This window comes from Aulonocara stuartgranti, assembly GCF_965226115.1.
Source record: "Aulonocara stuartgranti genome assembly, chromosome: 18".
Lineage (NCBI taxonomy): Eukaryota > Metazoa > Chordata > Actinopteri > Cichliformes > Cichlidae > Aulonocara > Aulonocara stuartgranti.
This window is the reverse complement of record NC_138954.1, coordinates 8,617,280-8,631,012: the sequence shown is the minus strand read 5'-3', so window position 1 is coordinate 8,631,012 and position 13,733 is coordinate 8,617,280. Positions and strand designations below refer to the sequence as shown.

The 13,733-nt window shown below is 42.0% G+C and overlaps 1 protein-coding gene across 3 annotated transcripts; it reads right to left on the bottom strand.

Annotated features, from left to right (window-relative positions):
• Positions 1-342: 342 nt before the first annotated feature.
• Positions 343-13,699, bottom strand: LOC309693830 (uncharacterized protein). 3 transcript variants are annotated; one of them, XM_082513400.1, is made up of 5 exons: positions 13,013-13,699; positions 3,590-3,686; positions 3,106-3,216; positions 2,491-2,657; positions 343-2,158 (listed from the first exon to the last, which is right to left on the bottom strand). In XM_082513400.1, the coding sequence occupies exons 2-5, from the start codon at positions 3,677-3,679 to the stop codon at positions 1,111-1,113; spliced, it is 1,416 nt and encodes a 471-aa protein (XP_082369526.1). In that variant the 5' UTR covers positions 3,680-3,686; positions 13,013-13,699; the 3' UTR covers positions 343-1,110. The 3 variants fall into 3 exon arrangements, with proteins under 3 accessions (XP_082369526.1, XP_082369524.1, XP_082369525.1); XM_082513398.1 differs by lacking the exon at positions 13,013-13,699 and adding an exon at positions 3,955-5,350; XM_082513399.1 differs by lacking the exon at positions 13,013-13,699 and having other exon boundaries at positions 3,590-5,350.
• Positions 13,700-13,733: the final 34 nt, after the last annotated feature.

Here is a 13,733-nt window from a genome sequence, read left to right as displayed (position 1 = left end):
AACTGTATATCAGGCACTTGTTGATCAAGATTTAGTATTTTGGTCTAAATAACCCAAAATGTGATGTCCACATGTGTGGACGCCAGGCTGGAGTAAAGTGTTAGAGCTATTTATACCTATGTAAACTTTTATACACTGGTTTTTACCTGTCTTGTTTCAGAAAGGTTTAAAAGGGTAATGTCCACAGTTTATTTGTTTATTTATTTGTTTGAATTCAACATATTTTATTAAAGTAATTGAGCTTGAACACAGAAAAAACTGAATCAAATAATCATAAAATCAAATCACTTGCATATACTGAAGTCTAATCTACTCTGAGCTAATGCCAGTTTCCAACACTAATGATCGGGTGAAGGAGAGAGATGAGGGTGTGCACGGCCACTGGTGCTCTTATCCCTGTTCTTTGTGATACAATCCAACAGGAAAGCAGTCAAACCCTTGGACATTAGCCAAGTTAACGTTCACAAATATATACACACAGAGGAACTCTGAGCCCCAATGTCAGCATTAGCACAAACATGCCACTTCATACCAAATCTCAGTGTGAGGTCAGGTGTTAGTCTCATTCCATTATTCTGGCTATATTTTCTTACTCATTACTATTAAACTTATACTTAAGACTAACTATTAACAAAATCACACCCCAATAACTCTGTTATTACACTTTGTATTTAATCATAAAAAGGCTGGATGTTGAAACCTTTTACTTCTATTTTGTATGAGCCAGGATTCTCAACAGCTGATACTCTATGTCCAAAAAGTGACAGGTATCGTTTTATGGAGCAAAAAACTTAAGAGCGCATATTTTATAAATAATACCAACAATTACAAATGCAGACCTTTAATAGTAATAAGTAATCCTTTATTTATAATGCATAGCAATATAAAAATAGTAACATATGAAAATATTACAATGGGCACAGATGAATTTGTATCAAAAACAGCAACCAAGCCAAAGTAATGAATAACACACATAAATAACAACTGCTTGAGAGACCAAACAATTTCTTTTCAACTGTTCCTTGGCAGAAAGTTAAGACAGCTATTCAGCTTTAGGTTTCAATAAACAGAAGTAATGGATGCAGTCCCTTTGAAATGTCACACAAAAGTCTACTTATGCATATACTTAGCTTTAACTCTTCTCTTTTTTGTTTTGTATTCCAAAAGGTTTTCATTTTCTCCAGAGGATGTCTCTCTTTCAGTGGTTATCGACTGTTCACATTCATTTTCACAGACTGTTGGAATGTCGATGCTGGCCGAACGTTTCTTGCTAGAATACAATGGCCTAATTTTGCGTGCATTCTCTGTCGTCTTTATTTCGTACTGGCATATACTTTTGCCTACTTGTTTTGTTTTTAAGACATTTGTATGCAGTTCATCTATCATTGGAGTAATACCCTCTGGAATGAATGCCCACTGTTTAACTGTGTCTAAAACAGCATTTAGTTTTCCAACTGCATCTTCTGTGCATTTTTTGTCTGTGCTTTCAACTACAGGAGTGTCATTCAAAGTTGATAGAGGACTTTTCAGAGAGTTTTTCATTTTTTTAAAATGGCTACAAGCCACCTTCAGGCAAGCACATGTGTTATAGTGAGAGAACGTACAACAAGTGCACTGAAGTGTTTCAGCCGATGCAAAAAAACACAGATTTCCAAACAAACTTGGCATTTTTATCACTTTCAAGTCCTCACAGTGTACAAAGTAATGCCTTTCTTTCACTGCAATTCTTGCCAAGGTAGAAATGTCTGTTTCCATGTTTGGATAGATGTCATTGTCAGCCTCTGCTAATTTTGCAAGTAACACTAGATGCTTGCAAAGAAGTCCTCGTAAGCCATATGTACAGTTGCAGTAGGACTCAACAGGGCAGACGTCATACACCATGTCTTCTCTTGACTCAGATGGGACTTGATATGCATTAACTCCATGGCTGTTCTTGACTGTAATTTTAAGAGCCCAACCACTTTCCATCAGTCTTGAAGCAGAGTCTGAAACTTGAGACAAGGGGTCAGCAAACCTGTTTTTCATGCGGCCCACATCTTGCAGGGTTTTTATGACTGAGAAGTAGTCATCGGCCTTCCCTAGGAGCACTTCAATCAGATCATCCAGACGCCTATTCTTGTAGCCAGATAAAAACTGGTATTTCAGGCGGTGGAAAAATCTGAAAAACAGTTATTTGAAATGATTAGTAACTGTAATTGAAGGAATTTAAAGTTTTAATCAAGACTGTATTATTTTTTTAAAAATTGGAATACCTATTGCACACGTCTTTTATAAAGGAATGCTCTGTGCCGGTTTAGCTGATTTAGGCAAATCCACCTACTCTGTTTTTTGTTGTGATAACATAAAAAACGCTGCTAGAATTTAAAGGATTTGCCTAAAACCTGTTCTGGCAATGACATGACGAACCTACTCAGTTTAGCCTCTTGGATTAAAGCATAATATCTTTTTTTCAGCAATACAATTGAATGAGGTCAAAATAATAAATCATACCTTTCAATCACATTGTTTGTTTCAGAACGAGCGTGACTGAAGCGACGGCCGTAGTCACACCACATGTGGCCAATGCCTTCCCAGTGCTTCTGAAAATACTGGCACACCAAAGGGTATTGCTTAAATGTCTGGCAGAACTCTGCTGATGTGGCTTTAAAGTCGTCCTCCTAAGAGAATTGGATGCAACAGAATATATTTCAATCCATTTAACAGACCTATTGAAATCTTTAATATTATGTATTGAAGCCCTTTTCCTTTTATTGAATAACATTAAGAATTTTAAGTTATTAATAATATGTCGTGTTTTTGTATTAAGAAGCAATTATTTCTTCCCTTACAATGGCTAAGAAGGAACACTAAACCTATAAGCATATTTGGTTTCAGCATCTGTCTGTGAAAGAATCCCACTCACAAGTTCTACTGCACAGTGGGTGACACAATGATGGTCTGCACAGCTTAAGTACTTGTTTTGATAAGCAAGATAAGAAGCCAGTTTTAGAAATTGTTTCAAAAATCTATTTTGTATCTCTCTGTAACTTTTTTTAGCAACTGAAAGTTATTATGCTCTTAGTGTAATCAAGAAATCAAAATGTGAAATAGACAAATTACACTTACAGATGTGCAAGCTTTCAGCTTACAAAAGAAAGAAATGATTTCATTTCTCTTTTGGGTGTTAGAAAGCCCATGGACCCCGGACTCTGATTTTGAAAGCCATCGATTAACAGCCTGTGAATGTAAGAGAAAAAAAGTTAATCTGGAGAGAGAGACAGAGGAGCAGCTGTACAAAAAGCATAAAAGAAAGCTGACGTCCAAAAATAACTTTGTCACTCACTGGACAAGAGGACCTGTGCATTACAGAAATCAACCAGGCAAACATATTTTTAAATGTCAAAAAGAGCTTTGGGAAGCAGCCACCAGAAGATGAGTGCACTGTGGTCTTAAATGGATGGACATAGTCACTCAACATTTTATCCCTTTATATTCATTAACCTGAGTAGGTGAATATCACAATGAGGCAAATCATAACAACAGGACCCTGTTGTAAAAATGTGTTTCAGGTGCATCTTAGACAACGTGAAAAGAAAACAATGTGGTTTACCTGCAAGACATGGTACCAGCATAGAAGGATAGCTGACTCTGGAAAAACCTTCTGCAAAGCATTTATTTCCGCAAAGTCTTTGTCAACCATAAATGCTCTACAGAAAAAAAGAAAACACTAAATGAGATTAAACAGTATGAAAATGTTTTTGCTATCTCAAAGCACCACTTCAATGCCAAATTAAACATTTCAACTCACAAGTAGATATATAAAATACTGCATACAGCCTATAGGAATAACTTTAACAACTGGAAAGGAAAGTTTTTTGCAGCCCATGCTGCAGCTATAGCATTAGATTCTGGCATGTTATAACTTTTTTGAAAAGGAATTATTTCAAAATTAATAGCTGTCAATGTATTATTTACCTCGGGGAAGTTGGGAAATGCTCACAAACTATTCCAAGAACAGTTTCCAGGGTTTTCTGACTTTCGTTGCTGACAATAGCATAGGCCACAGGGGGCCTGTTCTTCGTACCGCGCTAAGTGAGTTAGCTGGATGAGATTGTTGACGATTTCGCGTGATCCTGGATCGTTCGGTTCCCCGAAGCCCATCCGGGACTTGCTGTCATAGCAACAGAGCCGTAAGCGTAAACCTGCTGGGGAGCAGGTTTACTTTATGTAAACAGGATTAGATCGCGGCCACGCAGGTATGTCCGCGTCATTCATACGAAAGCAACAGCGATATTCCACCACTGTTTCACCATAAATAAATAACATCAATGTAACTAAAGATAATGCAGCACTTGATCCTTTTATTGATTTCACACAGATACATACAGGTCATTCCCTAAAAAAGGGAAATGTACTATTAACATTCTATTACATGTATGTGATTATTACAGATGTAATTCATATTTCAGAGTAGTAATTGTAAATTACTTCGTGTAATCAAGATGAGAGACCACGGCTATAAAAGCGAAGGTGGATTTGGGAAGTCTGTCGCAGTCATATCCTGTCCGTTTACGCGAGCAACCCATTGCGGAAGGTGCAAGATTGATAAGGATAGTCCTCAGAATTCAGCGTATATTGCGGGACAGACAGGATCCTTTAGCTCAGCGCGACAGTGTGCTCATAGAGAGATATCGATTTTCCCGTGAGGGTATTATTCACTTAACCAACTTGTTGACGAGGGGGTGCAGGACCACCACCTGTCTTTTTTTTTTTGCTCTGCCCTTTTCTTGGTTGCTGTTATGAACAAACAAACAGAGTATTCCAGGGTCTCTTTCCAAGAGACGACAAGCAATATAAGTGATAAATATTACCATTCTGTAGAATATTCTTATATTTCACTTTTACTTGTTCCCATGTTCTAGTGGGTCCTGTTGTGGCTCTAATGTGAAAGGGGATATAATATAACATATTATAATATAATATAATGTAATATAATATTGGATAATATGGTGTGATATGATAAATCTACCCTACCGCCTACTGGTGTTGGCCAGAGGGGCCGATGGCGCAATATGGCAGCCTGGCTTCTGTCAGTCTGCCCCAGGGCAGCTGTGGCTACAACCGTAGCTGCCTCCACCAGTGTGTGAATGTGAGAGTGAATGAATAGTGGCATTGTAAAGCGCTTTGGGTGCCTTGAAAAGCGCTATATAAATCCACTCCATTATTATTGTTATTATTATTATTATTAAATTACTTACGAGTTTGATTTGTCAGCAACTTTCTGCCAGCCCTCTCTCCTTGCTTTTGCAGCCTTTGCAGTGTTCCCTTGCGTTTTAATTACACTCTGAAACTCCTGAAATCCCTCACTCAAGAGTTCTTGCTCTGCTGCCGAAAAATACCGAGCGCGCTCCTTCGACATTTTCGCCGACCAATCAAAGGGTTGCCGATCAATGTTTCTACTATCGATGCGTAGCCCCTGTTGGGCCACCCAGTGATCTCACATTACTTCATCCAGCTATACTAATCGTCAACAACAGGTGTGTTCGGGGAACCGGAATAGCGAGCTCAGAGTTAGCGCGATGATTTGGTCTTGGATGTTTCATTTGATCTTGGATGTAGTAAGCGACGTACGAAGCACAGGGCCAGGGACTCCATGCCCATGATCATCTCTTACAACAAGTGTGAATAAGGGAAATGAATACTGGTTAACGCAGTGCGTGGTGTCAACAAATACTAACTGTTTTGCATAGTTCTCCATGTTTGATTTCATTACAGGTGTCTGCAAAATAATCATTAGTTCTTGGTCAGATGTGTATGGTTGATAGAAGAGAACATGTTCTTGATGTTTTCCATTAAGTAAGGTATGTACACATTGACTGTCTCCACAGTTAAAGTGCTTCTTCCTCATCATGCAGGTTCTAACACTGTCAATGTCACGTGGTGTGACAAAATGCTCTCTGTTGTGAAGATCTCTGTGTCCATGTTCTTTGGCCCATTTATGACATTCGGTTAGTATGATGGCTGGCTTAGTTCCAAGGGAAAGCAGTTCCTCAATCTTCCTCCTCAAATCACTGGAAATATTGTTGAAATGTGCGTCTTTTGGGTCCGAAGGATCATGCCCATCATGCTTATCATATGTACGCTGCACGATGACTGTGTGGTCTTTCCAACATTTGAGTACTTTAAATGAAACATAGGCCTTACAGCCCACTGCTCTGTAGCTGTTTCGACTTTTTTCCCCAGTTCTGATGCAGTTGAATTTGTAATAGTCTCTTTTCCTGTCTTTACCTGAGGCAACATTTAAACATTTATAATGTCCATGAAGGGTTAATGAGTTCAATTTTTCTAACACAACACTGAATGGGTCCTCCTGGCATTGTGACACATACACACAAAGTTGTGTGTCTTTTCCAGTTCTTTTTTTTTCGTCATTCAGAACACTTCTTCTAATTATGTCGTCCATTTCTGGTGGAAAAATAGCGAAGGTTTAATTAGTCAATATTCATTAATTCATTTTAACTTGTTTTGGGGTTTTTTGCAATACAATGTAAATATTAAATATAATATTAAAAAAAAAAATATATAAAATAATATAAAACAAACAGGGGCTAAAAGAAGCTAAACTTTCATATGGTATGTGTTATGGCCCGTCTAGGCGCGGCCAGACCACAACATAAAGGGTGATCCATCCCCGTCCAACCCCAAGCAGCACGTCACACACTTACTATTTTGTGACAGTGATTTATTTACAATAGGTGCGGTTAAACAAAGGAAGGGAGCATATCATAGCTTCAGGGTGAACCCAAGGCCAAAACAACAAACAAAAGTAGCCTATCTCAGAAATAAACGAAACTTACCTACTCAAAGGAACTAAACAAAACGACAATCGCTTTCCTCCCTACCTAACAAAAACAGGAGAAAACTGATCAACCAAAAAGGCGGTCCACCCCTACATGCTCTTACATTACATAATACGTCGATACAGTGACCGGTCTGCCGGCTGGGTTGGGCCGAGGATGAATGACTGGGCAGTCCCTGGCGGGCTCTTCTTATCCACTGTCTCCCAGTCCTCAGCCAATCGGTGTGAGCCATCCACCCTGGATGCACCAATCCCAGAGGAGCACCTGGACACTCAAATCCACACACAATTACGGTCACAGTCGTAACACCCCCTTACCCAAGAATTAACATTAACCCCAAAATGTTTAATTCAAGGAGACAGTGCTCTAGACAGGGTGTCAGCCAATACGTTATCCTTCCCTTTCTTGTAACTGATCTCCAAGTTAAAATCTTGCAATAACAAGGACCAGCGCATAAGTCTTTGATTGGAGTTGCGCATTTGGGAAAGGAACACCAGTGGGTTGTGATCGGTAAACACCTGCACAGGCAGCACACTTGACCCAGCATAGACCTCAAAATGCTGTAACGCAAGGAGTAAGGCAAGGGCCTCTTTTTCAATGGTGCTATAATGGGTCTGGTGTCTGTTAAACTTTCTTGAAAAGTAGCAGACGGGATGATCTACGCCGTGATCATCTTCCTGTAACAGAACAGCGCCTGCGCCACACGAGCTGGCGTCAACGTCTAGTTTAAAAGGGCGCTCAAAATTCGGCGCAGCTAGCACTGGTGCACTGCACAACAATGCTTTGGCAGATTCGAATGCCACCTGACATGCTGGAGACCAAATAAAAGGTTTTAAGGGGCTAACAAGATCAGTTAGGGGACTAACCACATCAGAAAAATTTCTGCAAAACCCTCGATAAAAACCGGCCATTCCTAAAAAACGACGCAGTGCTCTTTTTGTCTGTGGGACAGGAAAATCAACAATGGCCTGTACTTTCGCAGCAACAGGGCGCACTTGCCCCTGTCCGACCTGTTTCCCTAAATAAGTAATGGTGGCTTTACCAAACTCACACTTAGAGAGGTTTAGTGTGAGAGAAGATTCACAAAAACGTCTGAACACCTCAGAGAGCGTTTCCAGATGTTCTGACCATGTTGGAGAATAAATGACAATGTCATCCAAGTATGCCTCACAGTTTCTCATTCCAAACAATACCTTCTGCATTAGACGTTGAAATGTTGCGGGTGCGTTTCGCAACCCAAAGGGCATTACCGTGTATTGGAGGAAATGATCTGGAGTTACAAACGCGGAGACTTCAGAAGCTCTGGGGGTTAACGGGACTTGCCAATATCCTTTTAACAGGTCTAATTTAGTGACGTATGTAGCTGAGCCGACACGATCAATGCAATCCTCCATTCTGGGGAGAGGGAAAGAATCCGGTTTTGTGACAGCATTAACCTTTCTGAAATCGGTACAGAAACGTGGGGTGTCATCTGGTTTAGGCACCAAAATACAGGGTGAACTCCACGCACTGTTACTGGGCTCAGCTAACCCATGTTTAACCAGGTATTCGACTTCCTGTTGCATTAAATTCCGCTTGGTTGGATTTACTCGATAAGCATGTTGCTTTATTGGCTTATCAACTTCCACAACGATATCATGAAAGAGCACAGACGTCTGCCGCGGATGGTCAGAGAAAAGCAGCAAATTAGCTTCAATCAGATCAAGGATATCTTTGCGGGCGGAATCTGACAGATGCGACAGGAAAGAGTCTAAGTTTTCTAACGCTTCTGAGTTTCGCAAACGGGCCAACGGCATACAACTGCTCTTGTCAGTCAAGTCATCATCTTGCAAAACATACAATGGGGGTGCCGAACACACAGAGACAGGCGTTATGGGTGTGGTTTTGTCAGCTGCCACGTCCTCTCTAGAAACATAGCGTTTAAGCATGTTAACGTGGCAAACCCTCAGTTTTCTCTTTCGATCAGGGGTTTTTACTGCATAGCTAGTGTCACTTATCCTTTTGTCCACCTCATAGGGACCAGAAAACCGCGCATGGAGGCTAGACCCAACTAAAGGAAGCAACACTAGAACCTTTTCACCAGGAGCGAAATGTCGGACCACTGTCTTTTTGTCATACCGGGCTTTCATGTTGCCTTGTGTTTGCTCCAAATTGTCACGGGCCAACTGACATGCCCGGAAAAGACGCTCTCTAAAACTGCAAACATAATCTAACACGTTATGTTCGGCTTGCTGCGACTCAGATAACCACTTTTCTTTAAGCAGTCGCAGGGGACCGCGTACAGTGTGTCCAAAAACCAGGTCAGCCGGACTAAATCCAAGGGAGTCCTGGGTGGTTTCTCTAACAGCAAAAAGCAAAAGCGGAAGTCCCTCATCCCAGTCTTTACCTGATTCAAGGCAGTATTTGCGCAACATGGTCTTTAGGGTTTGATGAAATCGTTCCAGTGCACCTTGACTCTCTGGGTGATAAGGGCTGGACGTTTGATGTTTAACTTTTAACTCCTTTAAAACCTGGGCAAACACTTTTGACATAAAGTTTGTTCCCTGATCAGTTTGAACAACCCTGGGTAACCCAAAAGTCGAAAAGAACTTCGTGAGGGCTTTCACAACGTTCTTTGCCTTTAAGGTACGTAATGGAATTGCCTCCGGAAAACGAGTGGCAGCGCACATTACCGTTAACATGTACTGGTGGCCTGATTTTGTTCTTGGCAACGGGCCCACACAGTCCAATAGAACTCTCTCAAACGGCTCACCCAGCGCTGGAATCGGGTGAAGAGGCGCTGGCGGAATCGGTTTATTTGGCTTTCCCACCACTTGGCATGTATGACACGAACGACAATATTTCACCACATCTGATTTTAAACCAGGCCAAAAGAAGTTACGTAATACACGATGATACGTCTTTTTGACCCCAAGATGTCCAGCTAAGCAGGCATCATGCGCGAGACTGAGAATCTGGGGTCTATATTCCTTTGGCACCAAAACCTGGTTTACCCGATGCAAATCAGTTGAATCAGGAGACCAAGATCGCAACAGTACACCATTCTCAATGAAATATTTTACGGGAGCTTTAGATCCCTCTCTGTCCACAACAGAGGAAAAACAAGGCACCAGTGAAGGATCACCCTGCTGTGCTTTGATCAACAGCTCTCTGGTAATATTCAAGCTCTGATTAATGTCCTCAGGTATCATTTCAGGGACGTCACATGTGGAGAGTTTCACAGAATCAATGGGTGACACGAAAGAGTCGTCTTCATCAAGCGTAGCCATAAACGACCCCGACAAATCCACAATCTCACCCATTTTACGAGCCTGAGCACGAGTAATTGCACACGCAGGAAACACCTCTGAAGCAGTGGAGCTTGAGTCAGCAGCAAGGGCAGGAATATCAACAACTTCTGGCGGGGGAAAAACATGCCCACCAGCTAGATCATTACCAAGAATGAAGGAAACTCCTTCGATTGGTAATCGCTGGCGCACGGCGACTTTAACGTAGCCCGACACTAACGGCGAGTGCAGGTGCACCATATGCAGAGGGGCTTTGGTGACGCTCATTTTTATTCCCCATACTAGTATGTCGGAACCACAGGATGTTTTTTCAGACAAAGGCAGCACAGACTCTAGTAGAAACGAGTGGTACGCACCCGTATCTCTAAGAATCGTGACTGGCACTTTATCATGTTCTTCACCTGTCAACGAAACAAAGCCACATGACACAAATGGTAGAAACTGCGGATCAACGTCAGTTTTCGGGTTTTGTTCAGCCTCCACGTGCACTTTTGGCGAGCAAGCGGTTTTAATCAAACCCACGCCTGCGGGAAATTTAGTGCCCCTCGCTTCTTTTCTTTTTAATACTGGACACGCAGCAATCAGATGCCCTGAATCGTGACAATAAAAACATTCCCGACCGTTTGATTTAGCACTAAACTGTGGTACGTTTTTACGCACTGCACTTGGTGACCATTTTCGTTCAGATAAATTTTCCTGAAACGAATTCTGTGCACGGAACACACTTTTGTGTGTTAAAACAAACTCGTCAGCCAGGAGAGCCGCGTTAGTGAGAGACGACACCTTTTGTTCGTTTAAATAAGTCACGATGCGTTCCGGCAGACACTTTTTAAACTCCTCCAGCAAAATAAGAGTTTTCAACTCTTCCACGGTTTTAACTTTACATGAACAACACCATTTCTCAAACAACACATTCTTTTCTCGCGCAAACTCAACAAAAGTCTGGTTAGCAGCTTTATTAAGAATCCTAAATTTCTGGCGATATGCTTCAGGGACAAGTTCATACGCCTGCAGCACAGTTTTCTTAAGAGTTTCATAGTCTAAACTCTGCTCCATAGACAGGCTTGAACACACCTCTTGGGCTTTCCCCACAAGCTTACATTGGAGTAGGAGGGACCAAAACTCTTTCGGCCACTTCAAAGCAGCAGCTATGCGCTCAAATGCACTAAAATAGGAGTCCACCTCAGACTCGCGAAACGGGGGAACCAACTTGATGTGTTTACTTATGTCAAAACCAGCAGAAGAAGCACTTGTGCTTGACAACGTTGGGGAAACACCCGCTGAGCCCTTTTCAAGCTCAAGAGCCCTGATACGGAGATGCATAGCCTGCACTTCCAGCTGCCTGTTGCGGGTCTCCACCTCCTTTATGCGGAGCGTGAGGCGCAGATCCTCAGTGGACGTACCTTCACCGGATTCAAAAATCCGATCAGCCTCCGCGCCAGCAGCAGACGCATCAACTGCGTCAGCAGCCGCTTCAAATGCAGTGTCATCTGTGCCTGTCACTGGCTTGTTTTCCGCATCATCTCCCCGTGGTAGAAGCACACCTTTTTCCACTAGCTTTTCAGCCAGGGTATCCTTCAACTCTGCCTTGCGAGCACTGTAAGACACTTCCACATCGTAAGAGTTAGCCACAATGAGCAGGTCCGCTTTCTTACACTTGTCAATTTTTTCCCATGAAGGTGCTCTCACAAAACCGTCCAGCGAAAACTCCATACTCACACACACACACCCCCACACAAAAAACAAAACCGCCAACCAGAAAAAAACACGCCAACCCCACAAACCAACAAGCGAGAAAAGAAACGGAACGAGCCCCCAATTATGTTATGGCCCGTCTAGGCGCGGCCAGACCACAACATAAAGGGTGATCCATCCCCGTCCAACCCCAAGCAGCACGTCACACACTTACTATTTTGTGACAGTGATTTATTTACAATAGGTGCGGTTAAACAAAGGAAGGGAGCATATCATAGCTTCAGGGTGAACCCAAGGCCAAAACAACAAACAAAAGTAGCCTATCTCAGAAATAAACGAAACTTACCTACTCAAAGGAACTAAACAAAACGACAATCGCTTTCCTCCCTACCTAACAAAAACAGGAGAAAACTGATCAACCAAAAAGGCGGTCCACCCCTACATGCTCTTACATTACATAATACGTCGATACAGTGACCGGTCTGCCGGCTGGGTTGGGCCGAGGATGAATGACTGGGCAGTCCCTGGCGGGCTCTTCTTATCCACTGTCTCCCAGTCCTCAGCCAATCGGTGTGAGCCATCCACCCTGGATGCACCAATCCCAGAGGAGCACCTGGACACTCAAATCCACACACAATTACGGTCACAGTCGTAACAGTATGTCTCTGGCAACTTTAACATGATGTCCCAGGGACAACATCTACACGATGTCCCAGGGCAACTTCTACATGATGTCCCAGGGACAACATTTACGCGATGTCCCAGGGACAACATTTACGCGATGTCCCAGGGACAACATTTACGCGATGTCCCTGGGACAACATTTACGCGATGTACCAGGACAAATTTGTAAATTTCTGGATTACTGTTAATCTCCATAGAATCAAGAACTCATGTCCAGTTTCACAGCTATGGACCAGTTAATTATGTTTCCAGGTGATAGTTTGATTCATAGATTCAGCACACAACCATAAGTCTAGGCCTTTTAGTCCAGATTCTCTTCACTTATGTTTGTAAAATGATCAGGGAAGCTACTGCAATTTTGCCTGACCCAACCCCCGGGCCACGAAACACCCAAAAAGTTGGGGAACGCTGGTCTAGAGAACACTGGTTAGCTAATGCTGTTGTCAAGTAGCCTATCGCTAGCAAACAAACAGCAAGCCAAGTGAGGAACATATGTATAATGCTTACCGTTTATTAAAGGAAAGTATCCTAAATTGACTTCAAATTCGGCGGACAGGCGAATTGACTTCAAATTCGGCGGACAGGCGGCGGTTTTTCGCTTCTTCACTTGTATTTCGAAATAATCGAAGGCGGGTATTTCGAAGTCGCAAAGGAATTACGTCACAAGAAGGTGATTGGTCACTTGCAATGTTGAACCTGGAACAACATTAATTATGATGATGTGGGAACAATGCTGACACGAGGAAATCAGATCGTCCTTATTTTACCACTAGTTGACCTTTTAATGATGGAAGGCTTACCAGCCACATTTGAAACACTGTCCTCTGGATTAACACCATCATCAACACCAATATTTTAAATGCAAATGTTCGCAACCAGATAACCATTCACTCACTTCATAAATAAACTCATCATAACACATTGTTTTTGCTTTAAACCATGTTTCATGCTTTTCATTTTCATCATCTGGTAACACACAGATCAAAGTTTACATAGGTATAAATAGCTCTAACACTTTACTCCAGCCTGGCGTCCACACATGTGGACATCACATTTTGGGTTATTTAGACCAAAATACTAAATCTTGATCAACAAGTGCCTGATATACAGTTATGAGGACATTATACTGCAACTGTTCTATCGAAATTTCAAATTAATGTCCTCATATGTGGCTCTCATTTTTCTCAGAAACAAAAATTAGGTAAAAAAAACCAAAACCTGGTAATTC